Genomic DNA, 26,581 nt, shown 5'->3' with positions numbered 1-26,581 from the left:
TAGAACTAAGGGAAAATTAAAGATGTGCTGTTGCCAGGTATAGTAATATACTTGGCTTTTGTACTAACTTTTTGAAACGGGCTTCCAAGTTTAGCACTCATCTAATGCTCCCCGTAGTTCAGATAGTAAAAGATATGGGCAAAGCTTATTAAACATGGTAGTACTCTGAAACCTTACTGTTTGTGGACTTCTACAAACAGGTGCTTCTAATGAGATTTTGAAGTAGCACTCTTGCAGAAATAAGAGAATGAGAACATTTGTACCCTGCCCTGGAATACAGTAGGAACCTACTTGTCATCAGAGAAGAAGGAGTATGCAGTCATACAGAGGGCAGTATACACTTTTAGACAGGAATCATTCATAGACTCTCATGAGGGGGCTTGTAGGTTTAAAGCCTGTGACCATGTTAATGTGCCAATCTCCAGGCAAATCCCGTAGAAAAGTACCACAAAATTATATTTTAGCACGTGCCCAGATTGACAGATGTGACAGCTTATTCCTTTCCTAACAAAAGGGGCGAGTGTAGCTGATGAGGAATATAACTCCAAATGTAACTAGTGGTTGCAGCAAATGTGGGACAGAGGTATTCTTTCAGATCTACCTACAGTTGCTCTTTAACAGCCTGCACAGGTAGTGAGAATCAGTGAAACTTCAAATAAATTTTCATCCCAGGACTGAAAAAAGTAAGGGCTTGCATTTCAGAGAAGCAAGGTGTAGGGACTGTTCTAAAGCTGAAAATGGAGTGTCACTGATGTCCAGATACAAAATGCTATCAAAAGCTTTCTTTGGTGTCTGAACCTGTTTGTTCTTTCATCTTAAATAACAGTAGTTATGCCCTGCAGTCCCCCATGTGTCCAGTTTTCCTTATCTCTAAGCAAGACCAGAGGCAGCCTGTGCAAAATGAAAACAAGATGTGAGATTGTATGGCAGGAGTCTCAGCACGGATTTTATACAGTGGCAGCAGGCGAAAGGATGTGGACACAGGTGGGGAAATGCTGTAAAATATGAGTGAAAGGATTGCGGCAGAATTACAACAGGGCCCTTGGTACAGGTAAACTCAATTAATCTGGGGGAGGAACTCATTGGTGAGGTACTGTGGGGATAGATGTAATCTGACCAGTTGAGGAAGGTAAAACAGTGCATTCAAAGATGGCTTTAGTGGGAGTAAAGATGTATTGTCACAGGAATTTAATATGGATTGCAGAACAGGGTTCCCTTCAAGCCTTACAAAGAGCATGAATGCTTTCTTTAGAAAAGTTGTGTATTGAGGGTGGGCATAAAAACGACAACTTCTGTGACACTGTAGTAGTTGCTGATTGCTTTAAATTGTCAGGACTGAAAAATCCTGGTATCTTTAGTAAACTGTTCCAGGGATTGTATTTTCTCTTTAACTTTGACCATAGGCTCTTACTATATTACCCTTTCCTGACTTTGTTTAGAATGAAGTCCTTTGTGTCCCTCTATTCAGGACCTGTTTATGGTGTTATCCTAACTTCTCCTGGAGAAACTGGCTGCTCATGGTTTAGACGGGCATACTCTTTGCTGGGTAAAAAACTGGCTGGATGGCCGGGGCCAAAGAGTGGTCATGAATGGAGTTAAATCCAGTTGGTGGCTGGTCACAAGTGGTGTTCCCCAGGGCTCAGTATTGGGGCCAGTTCTGTTTAATATCTATCAATGATCTGGATGAGGGGATCAGTAAGTTTGTAGACAACACCAAGTTGGGCAGGAGTGTTGATCTGCTTTAGGATAGGAAGGCTCTACAGAGGGATCTGGAGAGGCTGGATCAATGGGCCAAGGCCAATTGTATGAGGTTCAACAAGGCTCAGCGCTGGGTCCTGCACTTGGGTCACAACAACCCCATGCAACACTACAGGCTTGGGGAAGAGTGGCTGGAAGGCTGACTGGTGGAAAAGGGCCTGGGGGTGTTGGTCGACAGCCAGCTGAATATGAGCCAGCAGTGTGCCCAGGTGGCCAAGAAGGCCAATAGCATCCTGGCTTGTATCAGAAGTCGTGTGGCCAGCAGGACTAGGAAAGTGTTTGTCTCCATGCACTCAGAACTGGTGAGGCTGTACCTTGAATACTGTGTTCAGTTTTGGGCCCCTCACTACAAGACAGACATTGAGATGCTGGAGTGTGTCCAAAGAAGGGCAACAAAGCTGGTGAAGGGTCTGGAGAACAAGTCTTATGAGGAGTGGCTGAGGGAACTGGGGTTGTTTAGCCTGGAGAAAAGGAGGCTGAGGGTAGACCTTATCGTGCTCTACAGCTACTTGAAAGGAGGTTGTAGTGAGGTGGGTATCAGTCTCTTCTCCAAAGCGACAAGTGATAGGATGAGAGGCAATGGCCTCAAGTTGTGCCGGGGGAGGTTTACATTGGATACTAGGAAAAATTTCTTCACCAAAAGGGTTGTCAAGCATTGGAACAGGCTGCCCAGGGAAGTGGTTGTGTCGCCATCCCTGGAGGTGTTTCAAAGATGTGTGGATGCAGTGCTTAGGGACATGGTTTAGTGGTGGGCTTGGCAGTGCTAGGTTTATGGTTGGACTTGATATTAAAGGTCTTTTCCAACCTAAATGATTCTATGATACAGTTAAATTTTGCATTAGATGTCTTCAAAGACTTTTGAAGTATTCATAGCAGATTTTCATAAATATTTCCATTAATATTAGCCTTATATTCTTCAGTAGGTCCAATAAGGAAAGGATCAGCTAAGCATCTAGAATAGAATTGGAGCATGTTTACAGTAGTTATTTATTTATGCTACATACATTGGTGAGTTTAATATTTGGTATTTCAATATTGATACCCTGAATCTCAAACACGGTGCTGACTCAGCAAATCGGTTGGCTTGTATAATAGGGCCCTTCTTTCTCACCTTCTAAGGTTCTTCTTTCCAGCCCTTAATGCAAAGGTGCTGAAATGTGAATGATCCTCATAACTGAACTGGGCTCTGCTAGCTCTGTACTGCATCCTGAAGCCCTCAGATTAGGGAAGAGTTGCTGTTGGGAAAACATTGTTTACACTGGATATCTGGATTGCAGAATGTCATAATCTGAGGGATAGCAGTCTTTTCAGCAGTAGTACCTCACCCTTGTCCAAGTTGTATGATAATTTTTTGTCAGCTACGTCATTCCGGCATTGGCAGCAGATAAATGGTCTGTTCTGTCTTTCTCTGAAGCGGTGGCTTCTGGCTCCTCAGAACATGCAACTCAGTAGTAGAGGGACTTGGGATAAGTATCACTAAGAGGGAACAAGTCTTAGCTAGTGTAATGTGCCATTACAAAATCTGCTTGTATGGTCTTTGGCACTTGCTGGTTGGCGAGTGCTTGCTGGGACTAGGGTGGGTATAATGCATAGAGAGGGTGAGTTCATACAACCAGGAGTTGGTGTTTCCCTTTCTTTGCCTTTCAGAGCTGAAAATCCTGGTTGTAATTCATTCTTCTTCATGATAAATATCTCTTGAGTTGCTGGAACAGATATTTGGGTGACACCGCTATATGTAATATGTGCTGAGAGCTCTCTGTGGCTTCCTAAAGCTGTGTCTCTTGCGGTACGCTTAAGTACAGTAAAGCATTCGTAATTTAAGAGGTGATTCTTTGTCTTATGTTTGTTAAACTATTTCTCAATGCTAAGAGCTGGGAATGTCTGAGTTGTATGCTTTTATTCAAATGATGCCAGGAAATAGCATAAATTCTCAAGACTTGCAGTAAAATTGATAAGTTTTTATTGATTATTAATGCTTTGTCAAAGCTCTTTGTGAAGAATCTGAACATACAAATGATACCATCAAAGGAAACGTAGGCCGATTACCAAAGGTCTTCTGATAATGAGAACTCTTCTGATTCAGCTGCTGTTTTTCTTCAAGAAAACCTGCTGTTTAGGAGATGTGGTATTCTTTCCCCTCTTCCAAGTCATAACTGTGAGGAACCTGGCACTTCTTGCCTCTATTTGATACAAACTGATTGGAAGGGCCTCGCTATTCTGCTCCACCTTTTTACGAGGCATAACACATGTGCTGAATGCCTTCAAAAAGCACTGTAGCTCAGTAAAGCTCATTGAGTTTAGTCTTCCAGGTGAAATGCAAAGTCATAGGTTGTTAAATGCTGATGGTTTTTTGGACTTAGTCTTTGACCTGACCTATGACCTACACTTGAGAGTGATACAGGTTAAAGCTGTAATGTTAATATATGGGAGGGGAATGCACAATGGATGCTCTAGCAACCTATTGTATTGAAAAGACTTAATGCATGGTGCTGTACAGTTGAGAGAGGTCAAAAGTAGAGGTTGTCAAAATGGGCTTGCATTTATTTTGTGGATAAGATACAGTATCCCTTCTACCTGCACACCCATAATTGTTTTCTTAATCACCCAAGTCGGAGGATAAAATTATATACATAGACTTCCTTTATGATCATAACTGCCACTTATGGAAACTCTGGACTGTGGTTGCATACTTCATAGATATAAATTTAGATCAGTTTGTTGTTTTCCACTGACAGTTTTAAAGCTGTCCTGAGGCTATAACTTCAGCATCTTTTGGCAGCAGCACTGAGTCTGTCATTCACCTGCCTGATTCTACTGGCATGCCATTTAGCTGTGTGTAAAGTGGGGAATTGATCATGCTTTAATTTTTAAAAACAAAACAAAAAAAACCCCACTCCTCCCCTGAGGCTCTTTCTGCTGAATTTGGTTTCCTGATCCAGCTTGCACAGGAAGGAAAGACTTGAGAGGAGGAACAGCTGTGTGAGCATAAGGATTGCTTAAGTGATGTTTTCAAATGCTTAAATACAGCCTGAAACCTTTGTGTGTTGTAGCTCATGTATTAGTCTCTCAATGCTGTTAGTTAAGAGCAGTTTGAGCTCTGGATAAGAAAATACAAAGTCACTTGCATCTTCAGGGTACAGCTGTGACACTCCCATTTTATTTTTTTTTTCCTTTGACTTTGTGAGTAATATTTCACGCTCAAGGCCAGAAATCATAAACATCATACTTGGCTATCTTTGCATCTGCATATTAGCACCAACTCTTCTACTGATATCAACAACTGATTTTGAGGTGGTCTCAGCGATAGCTCACTTGCTAGTTTTACTTTATAATCATTTTTAGAAGTAGCTTAGTCTTTAATAATTGATTTTTATCTAAAAATAAAATCAACGCTGCCACAATATTTACAGAAAATCTTGGCTATTGCTAAGGAAGATGAGATGGTAAAGTTATCAAAACTGCTTGATTGTTGCATTCAGCTATGAGGATTTTAACTTCTGTGCTCCTTAGAAGGTGGAAGTCTGTACTATAGTTCTGTGTTTGGAAATAACTCCTAATGTGTACTTTTTCACTTACTTCTGATGTTAGTTTGGTTTTGTTCTTGCAGTCGGAGAAGAACTAGTGTAGGGCAGAAGCACTGACTCCCACTAAGTGTGCTTTCAGTACGTGTAGTAAATGCATTGAATATGCAGCCCTCTGAAAGTGTGTATTTTGGAAGAGTCATGAGGTAGCTGGAGCTGGAAGGTAGCTCAAGTTATCTGATCCACCTCTTCACTCAGAATAAGGGCTGTCTTGAATCAGGTTGCTTAGGGTCCTGCCCCACCAAGCTTTAAGTGTCTCTAAGAAAGAAGATTGCGCAAACTTTGGGTAGTCCTTTCGAAGCGGGAGTATTTAAACATTGATACACTTCCCACACACACACTTTACAGAATTTCCCTTTATGTGACTTGTCTATTGACTCACTCACTAGACAGAAAGAAGAGTCCAGCTCCAACTACCTACTGGGAGTATAGTGAAGATAGACAGCTCTAAAATTTCCCTCTTCACCCTCTCTTCCTAAGGTTGTATAGGCCCTCTGGTGGCCTTTGCTGGACTTGCTCCACTGTGGCAAAGGAGTTGTACAGGACAGCCGCAAACTGAGTGTTGTACTCCAGTGGAGTCTCAAAAGTACCAGACAGAGGGGAATAAACACGTCACCAACCTCCTGGTTATGCTCTGTTTGAAACTGTTCAGCATAGTTTGCCTTGTTTGCAGTAAGGGCTCACTGCTGACCTACACTTGAATTACAGGCCCTAGAGGCCTGTTGTGCCAGACTGGAACGTCGCCAGCTGGTCACCAGCCGCTGCTGATAGCTGGGGTTCTGCCAGGTGCAGCACTTTGCATTTGCCTGTGTTGAACATAAATGAGTCCCTGTCAGTGATGTTGTGTGGCCTTTTGAATGTCTCTGAATGGCAGCCCTGCACTCCAGTGTCAGCTGCTGTCCAAGTTCTGTATGAGCTGTGGACTAGCAGAGAACATGCTTTGTCCCATTATTCAGACAATTAATAACGATGTTAAAAGTATCAGCTCAGTGTTGACCCCTGAGAAGTGCTACTAGGAGACAGCTGCCAGTTGGTTTTTGTACAATTGGTCACAAGCCTTCTGAGCCTGGCAGTTGAGCTGATTTTTCCACCTTCATTATGGTCCACTTTTCCATATTTTTAACAATTTGGTTTTAAAGATACTATGGGAGACTGTCAGAAGCCTTGCTAAGTCTGACTACTCTAATATCATCTGTAGCCTGTTATCACAGAAGGTAGTCAGGTTGATAAAATGTGACTTGTGCTTGGCAAATCCTGGCTGTCCACAGTCACATTTTTGTTCTTCAGGTGCCTGGATGTGGTTTCCAGGAATTTGCCCTGTAGTCTTTCTGGGGACGGGTTATGCTGACTGGCTTGTAGTTCCCCTAGGTCTCCTCCCCTTGGTCTTGAAAATGGGCATGGTGGTTTCTTCCAGTCACCAGGAACCTTCCCCCAGTGGCCATGACCTTTCAGAGCTAGTATAGGTCTTGCAGTGACATCCATGGTCTCCATTGACACCCTCGGTTTCTGTTTGGTACCATGAATGCTAACATGATTGTCTTAACATTTCATCTGTTGTGCTGCTTCATGCCCCTTCACTGCCCCCAACTCTGCCACTAGTCATAGAGACCAGTCATCAAGGCCAGAGTGCAGACCTTAACAAGTAAAACTTGAGGCAAAGTTCTCAACGTACCTTAGCTTCTTCAGTGTCCTATGTTACTTGATGTCCTGTACTAGTGGGCTGTTCGCACACTTTCCTTGGCCTTCCTTTTGCTTTCAGTCTTATATTTTCCTCAGCAAAGTAAAGAAGACCAGATGGGTGCTCCTGTCCTTCAGCTTGGCCCCCAGAGCCTTGTATTTACTCTGGATGTGCAGTGTGATTGGCGTCCACGCGTGTGAGCAGCAAGTGGTGATGGTTTGAGGACAAGCCTGGCAGATTCTAACAATATCCCAGATCCAAGTCCCTGTCAAGCACGAAACCTTGTGAGACATGAAGTCTGATTAGCAGCTGAAAGTGACAAATGCTTACATAGGATTTTAACAATGACAACTGCTTTGTTTCCTACCACCTTTCCCATCTTGCCTATTACATTAAAGTCTGGTTATAGCTGGAAATCCTGTTTATTTAAAGGTTAGTCAGGACATCATGTTACTTCAATGTCATGAGTAGTGTAGGAAGAAGATTAGCCTAGCTATGGAGCACAGTAATACCAGTTTCTGGAATCAGGAATACGTTTTGTGCTGTCTTACCAGCTTACACAGAAACATACAAAATATGCTTTACTTTTCCTTGACTTCCCTGTGCTTCTTGTGACAACAAGACCTCCTACAGATACTTAACACCTGCGTTGCAGAACACCACCTGGTGTTCTTGCTCATCCTTTAAAATTTCACAATTAATTGTGTGCTAGATGAGCAAGCAGGAAGGTGGTTGCTATAATGAGCTTTGTAGGAGTATATGCATCTTTCTGTGGTCCCCTTTTGATTGCTGAAGTTTTTACTTGGTACTTGCTGGGAATTATTTTCTTCTAAAATTGCCTGTGTTCTCAGTTTAGTGAAAGAATGCCCCAAAGTCACCCAGATGCATAAACTCCTAGAAGAGCCCCATAACGCTTAATTTCATATGCTAGAGGCTGACAAGACTATCCAGGGGATGAATGGATCCATATAAACTTGCCACTAGACAGACTTCAGTGGTGAAGTAATACTCAAGTTTATTCTGTTTAGTACACAAGTATGCTATGGTATACTTGGAGCGGATACGCGTAATCAGGGAGTGAGGAGGGAAGAACACTGCGTTAGCTATACCTCACTTTAATTTGGGATTTACTAAGTAGCATGTCTGATAGTATAGTTTCATAGTTATTCGAGAGGAGTCCTTTAAGAAACTTCTGAGACTATTACTTACGACAGCTATGGATCAATGTAAACGAAACCTTCACTGCAAGAATATAATTTTCCCCTTGTGAATCTTTTGCTGGGAATAAAGCTTCACTCCTTAGTGGATAGATGCTTCGCCCAAGAGTTAAATCCGGGTTCTCTTGTGCAGTGATTTATGGAGTGCAGTTTGCTGCAGTATTAGAAAGGACATAGATAGTTACATCAGAACACTGAAGTTGGTCTGAAATTAGCATCTGATACCTGATGCTGAACATTGATATCTAATTTATTAAAGGGCATCTAATCATTAAATGCAAAGATGCCTTTTACTATGAAAGGTTAATGGGAAAGTCTTGGGTATTTTCATAGTAGATTCACTTGGTTATAGAAGGTAACTCAGGAACTCGAAAAACACGTGTTGCAATGTGGAATGCAGTTTATTGCTGTCTTTTGACAGCCCATGATACAAGGCTCTTTGGTTACTCTGGTATTCCCAGTGGTCACAGCATTAGCCCCATTTAATTCTGATAATTCAGAACATGGAATTGATAACAATATATACAGAGGATACAACAGAGGCTATCGAAAGCAAACCTGGGGTTAATAATAGTGTTAGAAGTACTGCCAACTTAAAACACAGCTCACTAGAACTAGGGGACATTGTCACATATCAAACTAATTCTTAAACTTAAAATGTGTTGTGACTGATACGAGAATCATTTTTACTGAACGTGTAGCCACAAATTGCCTACAGTTAGTTGGCTTCAATTTGTCAGCGTTAGGGAATCCTGCGTGGTGATACTTTAATTTTTTCAGTGCAAGTCACCCTAGATTGATTTTCCTGCTGGGGACATCAAGTGCTGGAATCTGCTTCCAGTTGCTTTTTCTTCTGCGTTAGACTCTCACCTTCTTTCCGTATGTAACGTCTCTTTTTTTTCCTTCTCTCCTTCACTGCCCAGATTTCCAGAATTAAAAGTGGTAGGGCCTTGATCACTCTGAGTGTTGTGCTATGTATATAGGTTTGGTGGATGAACTTCCACTGGAGACCTGTTCAGTGTGGAGGGTCTCTGGGTCAGCCTTCACAACATCAAAACTGTCAGGATTGGAAATCCCTGGATCTTAGAGTAAATGCACTGGACATGGGTTAGTTTCTAAGGAAATGGTGTATCTGTATCCAGTAGAAGGATGCTTTCATCTTATTAAAGGAAATTATTCATCATCCAGTTTGGTGTGGATTGTGAGTGTTGTACAGCAGTCTCTGCTGTGTATGTTGTGCTCTGCTTTTTCTTTCTTAAGTTTCCTGAGATTTGTTGCATCTCTAAGCACCAGGAAACCTGCATCTTCATATGACCCCAACCTCACCCTTTTGGTAGTTGAGAGTCCTTTCTGAGCCTCTCCCATTGTACTGCTTTCTATGTAGCTTAAGGGTGTTCCCACACACAACTTTCCTCAGACTAGTGAGTGATGGCTTCGATAATTCTCAGAAGTGAATTGACTGGCTCATCTCACTAGTGTTAACACTGAATGTAAAATTTTACACTCTTGGCATTTTGTTACTCATTTTGAAATCTATTTAGTCTTCATTCTGGTTTCTTAAATGACACTAAATGCTTTGATACAAAATCATCCTTTGTCTTTTATAAAATAATTTTGTGATTTTATTTATATGTATGTGTGTACACGGTGAAACAAAAGTTGCAGAAGAGTTACAACTGCAGAATGGGTTTTTTGAGTTAAGCCATTTCAGTTAACTTTCAGTACTTAGAAATTGGGAAGTTTTGCTGTAGGATTAGCGAAGTGAAAGGACATTGTACTGTTAAAATCCCAATGCAAACATGTCAAAACAGTAATAACTTAGAAGAATGGTGTGAAACTATTAGAATACAGTCAAATATTAGGACAGATAATGTAAAATTACATTGGTTTAATTTTTAGGAAAGACTTTTAATGACTTTTTTTTTTTTCATTTTGTAGGATTCACATGATGCTTTACTGGAATTTGGGAATAACAACCTCCAAATATTGGTGGATATCACAAGGGAAGGAGTATGGAAAAATCCAGTTCTTCTTAAAATTCTATCCCAGCAACCAGTAGAAACTGAGGAAGGTAAGAATGTGATTTTAGAGATGATATGTGGTTATTAAATTACTTGGTGCAGTGTTGGTGGGGAACCAGTGATTTGAAGCCAGAAGAGAGTTGTATTTTAAATTGCATTTTGCAGTAGTATTTGTATGTTGCTAAATGATATTTATGATGAAACTGTCTCACTGGCACTCTGAATAATGTGTCCTTGCTAATGCATCTCTGCTTGGGCTATACTATCCATCAGTTTGCATATTTTGAAACTCCATTTTTAAAAAGAATTATTTCTTTTTCCATCATAAAAATATGGAAATTGCTTCCTGAGGAGGTTTGTTCTTCATAATTCTGTGCTTTTAAATGTTTTCTTGAGTGCTTCACAGGGAGGAATTGTGTGTGTCCACACCTTTCAAAGGCATAAAAGATGCATGTGGAGTGGTGACATGAGCGTGGAGGTTTCCCTTTATTAAGCTCTGGGCTGGGAAAGTCATTGTGTTTAGACTACGGAAATAAGATCTTGAATCAGAAAAAGTTGGGAGGTGAGGGAGAAGGAGCTTTTATCATCACTTTATATAATTTTTGAATGTCTTCTCTTGAAGTCTCTTCTTTTACTCACTGAATTTTTTTCATATCTATTAGTCATACCATTACGTACTTGCAGGTATTCCTTTTAACTGTTCTGTTAACAGTACACGAGACCGCAGTTAACCTCAATGGTGATCTAAAGTTAAAAATAATATAGAGGAGGAGAAAAGCTTAAAATATTTTCTTAAAAATTAAAGGAGCACAAAAAGGGATTTTAAGTCAAGGTTACTTCCGTAGCAGAATCCTCCTTTCTGGCTTTGGGTAGCCTCTTTGAGTTGTGTAAGTTAGTATTTTTTAATAAATAAATGGCAAACACGTTAAGGTTATTGAGAGGATATGTTGCTTCCCTGTGCTAGAAATCCTTAAAAAAAAAAAAAAAAAAGGAGCCAAGGGTGGACTACAGTCTTTGCTAGCATTCACTTCAGAAACATTTGAACTGCAAACAGCATTTAGTCCCATCTCCAACATGTCTTGAAAAGAATTGCATTCCCTACTAACATCCTGTCTTGGAGTCTTTCATTTATAGTATTGTTAGGTATCCAGTTGCATGGTTGCTGCTCTTAGTGTATTTCTACTCAAAAGGACTTGCATTTCAAAATTGGTCCATATTACTGAAAACCTTCAGCTGTGAGTGGTATACCAGTGAGGGCTAATGGTTAGCTAGCTTTGCCAACTCCCTTTATCTGTGGCAAGCCAAGAGCTGTTCTGGAGGACTGATGTGAATTCCAGTAGGAGTGATTTCCTCATATGTATCTGTGTGGACTCCATTATAGATGAATTTGTGTCTTACACACGTGACTGGTTTTATCAATGGCTATATTACTAAATGCTGCTACACTTCTTCGTTCCTGTGCAGGAGGACCTTGACATGGTTCAGACTACCTCTTGACTTCAGCAGTAATAGGATAGAACTAGTTTGTTCAGTCCTTTGGCTTTTAATTTGGGTTGAAGTTTCTGCTGACAAACCGATTGACATACCTCTGACCATGTTGAATTGGGCTTAGTGTGGGTTCCTGTTTCTGAGGTCACTTGACAACCTTGAAACTATTGATTTCTTAGTGTTCTTTATTTAGTACATATTTGTCTGTTCAGCTAGATCTGAATATATGCCCAGAAGAGTTGTCCTCACTGGTGTTTCTTTCATGCAATGCAAGCAGAGGCAACAGGACACTCATTGGAACTCTTCTGGGAATTTTGTAACTGCACAAGCGCATTCTCATATAGTCTGGAGTAGTTCGGAATCCCTTGTTAGACCAGTCTGTCAAAGGAAGGTTTCTCAAGTAAATCATAAGGTAAAGAGTTAGACATTTTAAATAAAGGGCAGTTCTAAGAAGCCAAATATCTGCCTAAAATGTCACTTCTTACCGAGTGTCTTGCTTTTGTGGCAATCTTGGAAACCTTGGTTTGGTTTGGTTTTTTGCTTGCTTTCAGGGTATCGAAGAGCAGATAAACAGAGAAAAGTGTCATTCTTGTGGCCTGTTGACATGCAACATAGCTGCTTAGACATATCTAAAAGATCTTTCTACAAGCTTTCCAAGCTATATGAATGTGTTGTCTTAGCACCCAAGCAAGATGTTTTAGATATTGGTTGAGTGCTTTCAACTGACAATGCAGGAACATTAAGTAGTAGTAGAGCTCTTGTGGTATCTGTCAACATGTAGAAAGACAGTGAGAGTACCACGTGAGAGTGCTGTTCTGGTTTGCAGCAAATACTGTGAAAGTGGGAGATCATAGTAGTAGCGTTATTAGTAATGGAAATGGGAAAATAGCGAGATGGGGAATGGGGATATTTAATAGCTACAAATACTATGAAGTAATGCTTTAGTAGTTAAATAATCCTGTGCCCTTGCATTACAGAGGATAGAAGGGGTTTTATTTGGTTGGTTTTATTCTTGTTAGCCTCTTGGGAGACTAAGAACATGTTGAAGAGGTATTGAAGATTTGCAGGGTGTTGTAGGAGAGAACATAAGGCTGGGAAAGACAATGCAGGGTATAGGATTCAGTCTCCTGTAATGGTTGCCAGCTATTCAATAACACTTCAAAGAAATCAAAATAATGCATATCGTGAGTCACTGTGAGTCATAAAACTCTAAAATGTTACAGGAAGAGAGAAGTAGATTGAGGGCATACATGAAGTTTACTCTTTTCTCAGAAGGCAAGATGAATGTGCCAGATTTGTATACCCTACACTCTGGTACAAGGCAAAATGAAAACTTAAAGAAATCCTGCTCTCTATGGCAACAAAATGTGGCATAGAAAATCTTTTGACTCCTAAATTGTGCTGCTAATGTAACTGGTTTATCTTCTTGACGTCATCAGACAAGTGTAATTCAGTGACTGCAGAAGTTATTGCTGAAATACCAACTGATCCATGAAGCCGTGTTCTAGCAGGTGTTATGATTAGTAAAATCTTGCTGGTTGTGTTTTACTTCCATTTCTTTGTTCAGTCCCTTCTTTTCTCTGTGCCGGGAAGCCAGATGCTGCTCTAATATAGTTTGGCTTGCAGTAAGTCTGTCTGGGTAGCTGGAATTACTCTTTTGGCCTTGTGTAGGACATGGTTGGAGCCAGAATTAAGCAACCATTTCTAGATGTCTACTGGATTAACTTAATCCTTTTTTACCTTCAGAATCATCAAGTAAATGCTTGTAGCTGTAATAGGAGATCATAAGTCACTGATTAGTTATCAGGTTTGTCTTCCTTCTTTTACTTGTGTCACTTCTTTGATTTGTGTGATGTTCTCTTCTGACTACCAGCCTCCATTTGATAGAAATAGCAGGAATCAGAATGCGCTTTCTACAGGTCACAGCAGGGATGACAGTTCTGCTGTTAGGCATGTTGAGTAAGGGCTGCAGAAAGAGCTCTAGCACAATGGTTTTTCAGTTGTTTTAGTCAAACTGCCATTTTATCCTTCAGTACAACAACAGTTTCACAGAATATCTTCTGAGGTGTTGTTGTAAATGGATGCTATTTCAGTCATCTAGAACTTAGTTTCTTTGAATAGCTTGTATTTTGTGCTTTTTGGCTTTTTGTGGTGCATGTCTGAAAAGCATTCCTAGTTTTTGCTGTTGGGGACCACTGGTAAGACAGATGTGAGAGTAGCTCAATGTGCACGGCCAGAGGTTTGTTTTGTGAACTGGTAGTTCATGTTAATGATCATCAGTGCTTACTTGAATCAAAGATCCTGAAATGTGACATGTTCTTGTCTCTCTTGATTAGAGTTCTTAATTTTTTTTTTTTTTAAATGCGCTGGCCCTAAAAAGAAACTGACATCAACTGTAAATATGGCTGACCAGATTTGTTCCAGCAAAAGTTTCATAGCACTCATAGCTGTGTCAAGAGTTTATTGCTCAGAGGTTTTTGCTGTGAAAAATGGAAACCAGTACCATAGACTTGAATCTTAAAATCACCTCTAATGGGCCTCTAAGCAGACTTCTGCAGGATACTAGTAAGTCTCACTACAAGCATGTAGTATGTACTTGGCCTCTGAAATGAGTTTTCTGTTTAGGTGCACGTTGTAAGCCCTCTGCCAACTAGTGTAGTGTCTGTTAGAACATGTTCTTTTTCTGTCTGGACAATAATTGAAAGTGCAGAAAGCATGAGAGAATTTTCTTGTTTTGTATTGCGTACAATCCTCTCTTTCAGAAATTTATATACTATTGGTTTCTTAGGTACCCATCTCACATAGTAATAATAAGATACTAACATAGTAAGAATATTTTTATGCAATGGCTCTTCCACAAACTTGTTACTCTAAAGCAAACTTGCTTTTTTGACTAATCCAGAGTCTCTTGCAGGCTTTACAGGTAGCTGGTTGACTACAGCTGCTGCAGAACACCAGTTCTAGTATGTGTTTTATCAGAACGTTTCAGGCGTTACCATAATTTCTTCTACAAATCATCAGACAGTTTGTTCCTTGGTTGATATGTATTATTACATGCAGTATAAGAACGTATTGATTCCTCTTAATTCTCAAGGGTTGTTTGAAATATGAACAAATCTGGATACTAGTACCAAGCCTTTCTGTAGATGTTTATGTTAAGCTAGAAGTAGCACCATAACTATCTTGAAGCATACTATTTCGACAGCTAAGGCAAAGTACATGTACTTTAGCAAAGTTTTTGATGCTGTCTTTCACGGTATCCCTCTGGATAAAATGTCCAGCATACAGCTAGACAAGCCCATAATACGTTGGGTGAGCAACTAACTGATGGGTTGGTCTCAAAGAGTTACAGTAAATGAGGTTACATCAGGCTGGTGGCCAGTCACCAGTGGGGTTCCCAGGGCTCAATTCTAGGGCCAGTGCTCTTTAATGTTTTTATAAATGATCTGGGTGCAGGAGTGGAATGTAAATTAAGTAAGTTTGCTGATGATGCTGCATTAGGAGGAGCTGTGGACTCCCTCAAGGGTAGAGACGACATATAGAGAGATCTGGATAGACTAGAGAGCTGAGTAGTCACCAGCCGTATGAAATTTAACAAGAGCAAGTGCTGGATTCTCCACCTGGAATGGGGTAATCCTGGTTATATGTACAAATTGGGGGACAAGAGGCTGGAGAGCAGTCCTGCAGAAAGAAATCTAGGGGTTTGGGTTGATGGCAAGTTGAATATGAGTAAACAGTGTGCCCTGGCAGCCAAAGGGGCCAACCATGCCCTGGGGTGCATCAAGCACAGCATAACTAGCCGGTCAAGGGAGCTGATTGTCCTAGTCTACACTGCCCTGGTGCGGCCCTGCCTCGAGTACTGTGTGCAGTTTTGGGCACTTCAATATAAGGAGGGCATAAAACTGCTAGAGTGTGTCCAGAGGAGGGCAACAAAGATCATGAAAGGCCTCAAGGGCAAGACTTACAAGGAGTAGCTGAGGTCACTGGTTTATTCAGCTTGGAGAAGAGAAGACTGAGGGGTGGCCTCATCACAGTCTACGACTTCCTCAAGGAGGGCAGCGAAGAGCGAGGTGCTGATCTCTGGTGACCAGCCATAGGACCCAAGGAAATGGAATGAAGCTGCATCAGGGGAAGTTCAGAATTGGACATTAAGAAAAGATTCTTCACTGAGAGGGTGGTCGGTCCCTGGAACAGGCTCCCCAGGGAAGTGGTCTCATCACCAAGCCTGTGAGAGTTCAAGGAGCATCTGGACGATGGTTTTAGTCATATGGTTTAGTTTTAGGTAGTCCTGCAAGGAGCAGGGAGTTGGATTCGATGATCCTTATGGGTCCCTTCCAACTTGAGATATTCTGTGGTTCTACGATAAGTACCTGGGAAGAGAATCAAACTAAATCTGTGAGGTTTTTAATCAGATTAAGTAAATTTTGCTGACTATTGCAAAAAATAATTTGAAGTTACATTTTTACTATTAAATTAGTTCATCAAGTCTCATAATGATTAGTTGCATTTGGTTGATCTAGAGCATAAGCCTAGCATGTCTTAAACACAATTCTTCCAAAGTGCCACAAAGATAACATTTTCACCCTCAACTTCATTTTGTATATTTTGGCATTATGTGGGTCTTTAACAACTTCGGTGGAAAAATCTCTGGTTGAAAAGTACATAATGCTTTGTTTGAAATATTTTTGTTTCTTTGGAATATGAAGCTACAATTAAAAGCTGAAGATTTCAAATCTCAGCTAAACTACTGGTATCTTGTTCAAAAACCTGTATGGTCTAATCAGTGTCCTTTAGCCACTGCTGTGGCATACTTCCTTATTATGTCAATGGGTGCTATCTTTTGGTTGTGGAGGGGTATCTGTTTTCTATAGCCCAGCATTCTCTCCCTACACAGTTGGTCTGAATTTGTCTGGGATAAAATATTCCATTTATTGCTGTCACTTTTTATCACACCTAGAGTTTCTAAGAAAGCTGACCATACTTATACAAGTTTGTAATAAAATAAAGTGTGAATGCAGTGAGACAATTTGAGTTAAGTGTCAGCTGTAAATTGGTGTGTTCTCAAAGGCTTTTTTCTTTTCCTAGCTAATAAATTGATTACACGAGAAGGGCCTTCCTTTCTGCAGATGCGAATAAAACATTTGATGAAGTCCAACTGCATCCCACAAGCTACTTTCTTGTCAAAATTGTGTGCAGATTCTCCGGAAATTGCAAATGTTTCATCTTTTCGCCAAGCCTACATCACATGTGTGTGTTCTATGCTGCCTAATGAAGACTCCATTAAGGAGGTTAGTAATCTATAGTCCCTTTTTAATGTATATTTATCAAGCATTTCAGAATTTATTTCTGCAATACTAAGAACTGAAGCTGAAGAGTGAAACTATTGCAGTGGAGTTCCGAAAGATAAATGACCTATTGCAGACTTCAGTAGGAAAGTATTAACTGCTGATGTAGATAAGTATGTATTATATGCTTGCATTTGAAGTTGTGTTTGAAAGTTTAAAGTAAAACTTGTAACTTCAGTTCCCCTTGTAAGCAAAATATAATTGGAAAGCTGTCTTTTCTGACTCAAATACTAGTACTAGTGCAGTTACTTCTCTTCTAGTCATTCTGACCTAGGAAGGAAGGGTTTAAAAAAACAAAACAAAACCATAACCAAACAAACAAAAACCCCTTTAGGGTTGTTGCTCCAGAACTCTAAATTCATTTTTAGCAGTTAGTCTTCCTCTTAAAGTATCAGTCATAGTGATGATTTGTGTTAACACATTGCAATCATAACAGTGATCATACAACTCTTGCTTCTGTTGCATCTTGATCTCACACATCTGTTATTTTATGAATCTTGCTGTTCTTGTTAGAGTTATATGGTTTTGGTGTAGTCTTAAATGTGAGACTTGGCACATTTTCAGTAAGCCTCTGTGAAACTGGGGGAAGCTTCACATACAAAAAGAAAAATGCAGCTCTGATGTCTGCACTTCCTGAGTGAGTAGCAGACTTGTTTGGAGTGTTCTTGTGATACATGTAAACTATTTAAAAAGCACTCCTTTAAAAATACTTATTTTGAAAAATATGTATTTGGATAAGTGTACCCTCAGACAGTCTCTTCAGTTTGAGCCAGATTCCCCTCAGTTTGCTGTATTGTAGGAGCAATGAATGCATTTAACAGCTCACTGCAGACACAATCTGCTTACTGGAGGCGTTGGGGATATATGGGTAACTTACAACATGTTCTTTGATTGGTTTGGCTACTAATGATGAATGGCATAGAAACCACATTAAATTGTGTTCACTTCTTAGTTTCATTTAAGAGTTGTGGTGTCTGTTTTACCTAGATACTCAGAAAACTTTACTTGCCAGTCAAGTATGCAAGCTACAACACAGATTGATAAATTGAATCAAATTATGGTAATCACTTAATTAAACCTTTTATGGGAAAATGAAGCCATTAAGCATCAAAGCAATATCTGAAGACAGTATGGTTTATTGAGTTAACTGGACCTGTAGCCCACACTGTGAAAAGTGTAAAGTCAGTGGTGTTACAGTGCCAGAAAGTTGACGTAAATAATTATCAATACAAGGATTTGCATGTAATGTTTCTTTGCATGCTTGGTCACAGGTATTGTGTAGTTGGCACTCTTTACAGAATTGCTGAAATCTGAGACTTCTAAAACACATTTGTTTCCAGCTTTGTTTTCAGAAGGCAAGAATTGTGTTATATCATCGTGTTACCTATTGTCTTTCTCAGGGAGAAGGTTATCAGGTCTATGTCAAGTGGGGAAAAGAGGTGGGAAGAAAAAAAGAAAGATGAAGAGCTCAAAGAATGGCACTGTTTGAGAACAAGAGATGGCAATGACCGAAAACTCAGCAGGGGGAAGAGGATATTAACTGTAATAAAAGAAACAAGGTTTAAGTGAAAGTTGAAGTTCAGAGTAGGATGGGGTAGATGGAGGAACAGGGCTTAGCTAAGAAAATAAATGTTGCAAAAAGGGTGAATATGAGTGAAGGTAGCTTGCAGAGGATTGAAGAGGAAGAATTTGTTTTGGAAGATTAGACAATATATGGTTATCCCTTTCCAGGAACTGGAAGCGATTGGAATGGCTAGGTCAGGCTTGGAAGTTAAATTGCTGAGCTCCTAAAAGTTAAGGCTGGTGAACTACTTCTATCTCTATTATAGGCAATAACACACATATATACATGTGTATATATATGTATGTACATACATATATGCATGTGTGTATATATGGTTGTAACTCTGTGTGTGTATATACACTATATATATAAAGTTGTCCCTTGCATTTCTGGTACCTTCTGGTACCTTGAATTGATCCTAAGGCACACATATAACAAATAATGTGATTATGTAATTATTTGTTCCCACGAATCTCATGCTGCTCAGTGAGAAACATAGAAAGTAACAGAACTAAGAATTGCTGTCTGGCTTACTGATTCCAATGATTGGCTTGAATTTGTCAATTTTATTGAACCAATTAAAATGCTAATTAAAGAGGTTCTCCTACACAGTAGTTCACAAGTAGTTAATAACACTCTTTACTATTGCAAAAAGCATGAAGCCCCAAATGTTCCATAATCTGAGATGGCTTTCTCTGCAAGGCAAGTGCCAGCCACGTGTAGCAATAAAACAGGGTTTTAAAATGAACCAATAAGTTTAAACCAATCAATCTGGTTTTGATTTTATCATAACTGGTCACCTCTGTACAGTGTCAGTGTGATTGTTTTCTAGGTTGCATTTGAGCTCCATATAGCCATCTCTTGTCATCAAAGTAGGGTTTTTTGAGTCTGGACTTTGTGAAAGACCATTCAAAAATCTGAGACTAGAGCACTTCAAGTATGAATTTAAGCAAATGCCCATTATCCCATTCATAAAAAATTCAACTGGGAAGCTTAAGAACAGTCATCTTTTGGAGACTGTCTCTAGACACTGTCTGCAGAATAAGGAATTGTTCCTGGGTTGTATGCTTAAAAGAGCAAGAGGAAAAGACAATGAAGCTTGTTAAAACACTGGGAAAGGATAGTTGCTTGTCACGAGTTTGCTTGCAAAAATATTCTTAGTTACTTTGTTGTTTCCATTGTTAAGTTAAACCAAGTGTTCTCTTCCCTCTGTAATTTCTAATTTGATTGGAAGATTACAAGAGCTTAACCTAAGTCTTCCTTGCCCTGCAAACTGTCTATGCTTCGTGAAATACTTTTGATATAAAACATGTTCTATTATTAAATTTTGAGGCAGCAGCTCCCAAATTCTCGCAGCTGTAGCAGCATTATTTAATGTAAATAAGGTAATATGCTGCAGAAGAGTAGCCTGCATTTACAGACTCAAGAGTATGTTGTCCCAACTCAGCTAGGGAGAATTTACAGTCTCTGAGCTGAGAGTAAATTGCCTTTAGTTGGTTCATGGTATATCTAGCTCCTGAAAGGAGGGTAAGTCTCCCTAGATAAACAGGTTGGGTTCCCCTTCTTTAAGGAGTATTAACATGATGTCCTACTAAAAAACTGGTAGAAGGCTTAGGTTAGTGGTAGGCAATTTTTATGACGACACAAGAAATGAAATATCTTTGTAATGTTAAAACTTTTTCTTCAAACTACAATGACATGGAAGACAAAGACAAGATAAATCTTACATGCTTATATGTTCCATGGAATAATTTTGAGGAGTAAACTGGCATCCTTCTTGTTAACAGAATGTAGGGAGGATGGCAGCATTTTTCAATAATTCTAATTTAAAATATCTTAGTACTGTTCATTTTGTAGTCTCTGAAATTTCATTCAGCTGTTGGTCTTGTTGGGTTTCTAACAATAACAGAAGCACTGGTCAGCATTCCAGGTTTAGTAAAGACACCTTAATTTACTAAGTGTCAGGTTTGTCACTTAAGTGACTGACTGGATATTGTTGGGTGATTTCAAGCTGTGCATTTGGACTTTTTGTCTTAAATATTATTTAAAACAAACAAAAAAAACAACAACAAGAAACCAAATGACAAAAGAAAAACCCAAGGTCTGAAATGAGATGGATCCATTGACAAAGTTTGAAATAAACAGGACTTGAAAACAAATTGCCTTGTTGCTTACACAGTAGCTAATGTCCTGAATACGAGTGAGTTCGGCCAAAAAGAATCAGATTTCTATGTGAGAAGGAGAGCGAATCCAATGTGCTGTGTGACAACAGGCTGCTCGAAGCACCACAGATATGCCTGTTGCTGGAGCCGATGTTTGTGCTGTTCCTGCTGGTCCAGCACACAGCAGAAGTTCAAGGTCTTGTTACAGTGTAAGTCTGAGTGAAGAGTAACTGATGGCTATTAAAAATGTGGGTTTTTTCATTCTGTACCCTAAGAAACCCTAGTAAGTAGGTTTTAAGTTTGTAGTTTTTCAAACAGTGGTAGTGTTGTTCAGTGATTGTTCCTTTAATGGAACTGGGAAGCTGAGCATGGTCTCTGTCAAGTGATGCCTGGCCAAGTAGATCACAGGCTGCCGCGTTGTCTTCAGATCTGTGGAGGAAACACATCCCATATTTACATGCACTGACAATTTTTGTTTTTCTAAAAACCAAGACTTGGAAGATCAGGCTTGTATCAAACCATTGCAGGCAGCCTCTTGCGTTACTTAAGAATGTTTGCTGCAGTATTGAGGAGATGGTAGTATGTAATTGTGGAAATTATCAAAGACAAAAGTTTGGGTCACTTAGCTTTGTTTTCCTAATTTGCTTTATAAAATGTGCTGATGGAAATGGTAATCTATAAAGAATAGGAATGAATGAGTGGAGGTGGTAGAATACTGTGAAAAGACTGGAGCTATCAGACATGTATTCAGCTGGACTTCCCACATAAGCTGAAAGCCTGTGTGCCTGTAAGTACTGAAGGTAGATGAGAACGTAAGAAAGGTACTGCTGGCAAAGGATGTTGGAGGGAGATGATATGCAGCAGTATCCTTTTTGGGTTTGGTTTTTTTTTTTTAATCTGTAAGCTAGAACAGCACTGTTCTCTCCTGTGCAGTGGTGAACACCTTCAAAATTCTTTCATGTGGCCATTGGTATGGGCTTGCTTTTCCATCTTCCGCAACCTGATGGAGGTGGCACTTGATTTGCAGATATTGTAAGTGCTTATTATCTCTGGCATGCAAGGAGGAATGATGTGTGTCCCCTTAGTTAGCAAAGCGTTGTCACTTAAATCAGTTCTTGAGGTTTCTGTCTTGCCAGAGGTGAGTCAGTAACAAAACCCCCGACCAAAATAATCTGCTACACTTTAGTCTTCAAATGCAGAACTGACACATCTGCAAGAACTTTCAGCTTTGAATTGCTCTAAAAAAGTGTGCTGGAAAAGGTCAGTCATGGGTTTCAAGTTGAACATCAAAAGTCAGTGGACCCTAGAAAATGTTGACATTGCTCAATGAACTCCATTGTCAAGTGTCTATGGGGTAATATACCGGCTTCTGCTCTTCCTGCTGAATGAGATGTCTGTGAAAATTAGTTTGGTATAGAAAGAACAATGGGAAGTTAAAATATATCATTATTTTTCATGATTAACAAGAGGTTTGAATTGTTTATAGTAGCAACAGCTGATTAAAGTAGATGTTGCTTGAATACAGCCTATTGTGTGAAGTGGAATAGATCTGGTGGAAAAAATGTATTAAAAATAGTGTCTTAATAGTAAAAGCACTTCATAATTACTGTTTGTGGTCTAAAATAATTGGCTTATAACCAAGCTAATGCCCTGTTTTGATACATGGTACTACCTTTAAGTATGCTTTCCAGAACTTCCATGGGATTTGTCTCTACTCTAAACACTTCTATTTTTAACATCATGCTTTGGAGTGTGATTGTTCAGAATCAGCACTTAGGACAAAGAGGACGAGAAACTGGCTTTATCACATCTCTTGACCTTTTTGGACATGGGTTTTAATTTTCAAGAGGAGAACAGGGATGCCTGCAACTGCAGAGATGGAATGGGAAGTTTTAGAGAGACTGTTGCCTGTATATAAGTATTTTGCTAAGCTGCCCAAAATGGAAGGTGGTCCCAAAGAAAACTAATACTGAGAAAGGATCAGAACTAACATATGTGAACTTCTCATGCCATTCTGTAGCTGAAAGGTGTGGTATGAACTCTGGGTATTAAAAAGAGACATAGTGTTTTGTTTGTGTGTTTTGAGACCATTTCCTTTGATACAGTACACATGCATTTCTTTTGTAAACATGCTGAGAATAAAGTGCCTTTTCTTTTAATTTTCTTTTTTTTTCTTTAAGATTGCAAAGGTGGATTGCAAAGAAGTACTGGACATCATATGTAATCTGGAATCGGAGGGACAAGAAAACACTGCATTTGTTCTTTGTACAACATACCTTACTCATCAGCTTCAAACAGCAAATGTGTATTGCTCTTGGTAAGTAATAAGTATTACTGCTACTCCTAACTTCCTCACTGGCTTCAGTGCAAGAGAATTGAGCTAATATTGTACAAAAATATGTAGAGAATGTGGATATATCTTTAACTTGAGAAGTACATCAGACTGAAGTACCTTCTAGATAACTTGTGACAAAATGAAAAAGGCCTCATCTTGCTACAGTAATAGAGCAGTTAGACAAAAGTAATGTTTAAATCATTTAAAAACGAAACAGCACTTACATTGTTGGCATTAACAGTAATGCTTCAGCAATATGGTAGCTCTGTAAGTAGTGCTGGATCAGTGCTGTCTGGGTTGATATTAAACCCCTAAGCTTTGTGGTTCCACAAAGTATGTTGTAATTCAGTTCTTCCCTCTAGAATACTTAGACCCCTGAGAGTTTGCCTTTTTTCACTTCTTCCACAGAGATGTAAGTAGTAGGAATGTGCAGAGGCAGCACCCTTTAACTTCACCACCACTCCCTGAGAGCCTTTTTATATTTTTGTAATTTCTATAACTCTGAGAATTGCAGTACTAGATCTTGGCCAAATTGTGACTATAAAACTTGTCTGCCGTCTTAACTGGCTGGAGATACAAAACTTTTTGCATCTCTGTTTCAGCAGTGGCAAACTGTTAGAGCCAAAGCAGGGAAGCTGTTTTCTGTCCCTTACAAAATGGGTTTGTAATTTTGGCTTTCAAGGCATGGCTAAATGTGTAGTTTTCTCCTGTTTAAACGCTGGTCTGGATAAAGTTTTACATTACCAGACATCTCAAGTATATCTTGGGAATTTGGATTCGGTCAGCTGTGGCATTGTTCATTTACTCACTCCACATTTTAATGCCATTAAGAAAAGTTTTCGTAGCACTTAAGTGTCAGCAGGATGATTAGCCTGGTCCAATCATCTGTACAAAAAGGCCAGAAGTATTTACATATTGCTTCTGTTTCAGGCCAGAAATGTCTTTTTGAGCAAAAACATACCTTGTAGAGAGAAATGAACTTGTGGAAGAGTCAAAGGGGACTGCTAACACCTTCTCTAAGTAGGAACATACTTGTGTTCTAGACTGTGCTAACATTTGTGTCTTCAAGCCTTCACTGCTTGTCACCTAGGCTAGCCAATTTTAAAGCTGACGTGGAAGTACCTACTCATGTTACAGCTGCACCATGTTTTGTGTAGACTTAGCCTTAGGCAGGCCCCATCATGGGCCAGACTAGGATAGAGATGAGAAATCTACAGCTCTAATTGGTATCTCCAGACTCAGTCAGGAGAAAATGTAGATTGGAGTTACAGGACCTGAAAGTTTCATTCAAATTCTAATTCGTTGCAGTTCAGACTTCATACTGCAAGCGAAAAATCTACCCACAGTTGTTGGCAGAAAAGAGAGATGTTATTCTGTAACAATAAATGCTAAATCAGTGAAGTCTGTTCTCCAGTCCCAATAGTTTCAAAGTCTCAGCTACACATAAAGTCCAAGTCTCTTCATTTTTACCTTAGGGATACAGCTTTTAGAACTGCTTAACAAGTCTCCTTGGACAACAGCAAATCATTTAGTTCACCCTGAAAGAATGTTAGTTGTTGGGTTTTGTTTGTTTGTTTAGTTGGTTTTGGTTTTTTCTTTAAAAAGAGACAACAGGATGGACTTCAGCCTTGTATCTCTTTGGACATGGCTCTAATGACACATTTTGGTAGCAAAAAACAGTCAGCCTCTAGAACTTCCAAGTGTCCATGCATGCCACAGTTGCCCCCTCTGCTGCTGTCTGGACAAACTCCTCAATTTCCAGCTGCCTTTCCCCAGGGACAAGACAGGAGAATTAAGTCTTCTGTCTAACCCTGAAATTGTATAGGTGTATAAATTCAAATTCTAGTACCGTACATAGCACTCCTTGTACAACAGAATTCCACACAACTGATGCGGTCTGGACCCACTGAAGAGCAAAGCTTCCAGGATGCTGGAGCCCAGATTGAAGAAGTTCACCTTCTGATGGACTCCTGTCTTGTGAAACTGGTGTAATACTTCTTGACCATCAGATTACTTTCTCACTTTGAGGCTGTACCTCTAAGTCTGTTTAAAAAGTACTCTTGCTTGAAGATAAGGATGCCTTGCTGGTCTAATGGTGAACTGCTGTTTGATGGAGTGGCCTTTTTTATTGACCTCCACTGACTTTCCTTGTGGCAGATGCAGATCTAGTGATTGTTTAGCCACAAGGTAGATGAATTCAAGTGGTTGATATGACATAAAACTTTTGATTTGGAGGATTACTTTTGTCAGATCAGCCAGCTTAACTGATGAGGCATGAGATTACACATTACAGATGTAGTGGATATTATGGCTCACAAAAATGAGGAGGCTTCTGCCCCATACAAACTGTGGTGATCACTGAAATCATTGCAGAGCTGATTTGAATCAGTACCCTAGAAAAGGCATAAGGTAATGTTGCTTTCTCTGCATTAGTAAATTGAGGTCAGTCAAAAGCGTGACAAATGTCAGAGCTGACTGGAAGGACAGGAAATGTTAAGAAGGATTTGCCGTAATATGCATATTTAACCTTATCCTACAGCTAAAACTGATGTGGAGGAATCACATGCTAGAGGTTGCTTGCTAGCCATTATATAGGCTTAAGTACAGCATAAATATACACTTAAAATACTTAGTTAAATTGAATACATAAACGGAGACATACTCCTTTCTGTGACCAGCTGCTGGTTTTAAGGGGCAGCAATTGCTTAATTCACTTCAAAGAAGGTCCTGTCTGGTTCAGAAAGACAGGATTGTAGTTGAGAGGTTATTTTACTGTGTGATGCTTGATCTACTGATGATCTGGACTCTACTTACAATTTTTCTAGCAATGTCATTGACACCTTTTGCATTTTGATTGTTAATAATAAAATGTAGCTTTTTGTTGTGTGTATTTAATCATAAGCCTGCATAACAGTGTTTCAAGTCAATAAATGATTTAAGCTTTAATCAGTTTTCATAGTGTACTTCTGATGCATTACGTAATTTGATAGACCAGAACTGAGTGGTGACTAAAACATTTACTGAAAATCTTTGAGAGGAGAGCAGGGAGTAAGAAGAACAGAGACCCCCTGGTACAGTGTCGTTTGCAAGTCAGCTTCTCTTTGTGCTGTTATGGATTCGGTGCAACAGACAAGCCCTAGCATATGTACTTGGAAATGTTCCACTCACCTGTAGGATCCTTAAATAAAACTGTTTCCTGCAGGATTTTCTGGATCACGTCCTTCTTGATTTTTAGAGTAGCAGTACATTGATGAAACATTTTCTGCTAGCCCCTGACTGCCCTTTAACAGACGCTGCAAGCAAGCAATGTTGTCCAGTGCTATCCTGCTTGCTGCCAGCCACCCATTCCCATTATTCTGCTTTGTATCTTACTTTATGCAGTGTCAGAGTGAACCAGCATAAGTGATCCAGATTGAAAGTGTTCTGGTTTAG

At 39.7% G+C, this 26,581-nt stretch overlaps 1 protein-coding gene across 3 annotated transcripts in view; it reads left to right on the top strand.

The window, feature by feature from the left end:
• Window positions 1-26,581, top strand: part of RLF (RLF zinc finger) — a 53,180-nt gene that overhangs the window by 15,973 nt on the left and 10,626 nt on the right. For 2 of the 3 annotated variants that reach the window (XM_052810654.1, XM_052810655.1), the window contains exons 4-6: window positions 10,173-10,305; window positions 16,829-17,031; window positions 22,995-23,131. In XM_052810654.1, the coding sequence (XP_052666614.1) occupies window positions 10,173-10,305; window positions 16,829-17,031; window positions 22,995-23,131 (473 nt within the window). Of the gene's footprint in view, window positions 1-10,172; window positions 10,306-16,828; window positions 17,032-19,460; window positions 22,842-22,994; window positions 23,132-26,581 lie in introns of those variants that run through there. The other variant, XM_052810656.1, reaches the window with a different exon arrangement.

The sequence above is a fragment of the Harpia harpyja genome, chromosome 16 (assembly GCF_026419915.1).
Source record: "Harpia harpyja isolate bHarHar1 chromosome 16, bHarHar1 primary haplotype, whole genome shotgun sequence".
Classification (NCBI taxonomy): domain Eukaryota; kingdom Metazoa; phylum Chordata; class Aves; order Accipitriformes; family Accipitridae; genus Harpia; species Harpia harpyja.
The sequence above is the reverse complement of the archived record's forward strand: the minus strand, read 5'-3'. Positions and strand labels throughout refer to the sequence as shown.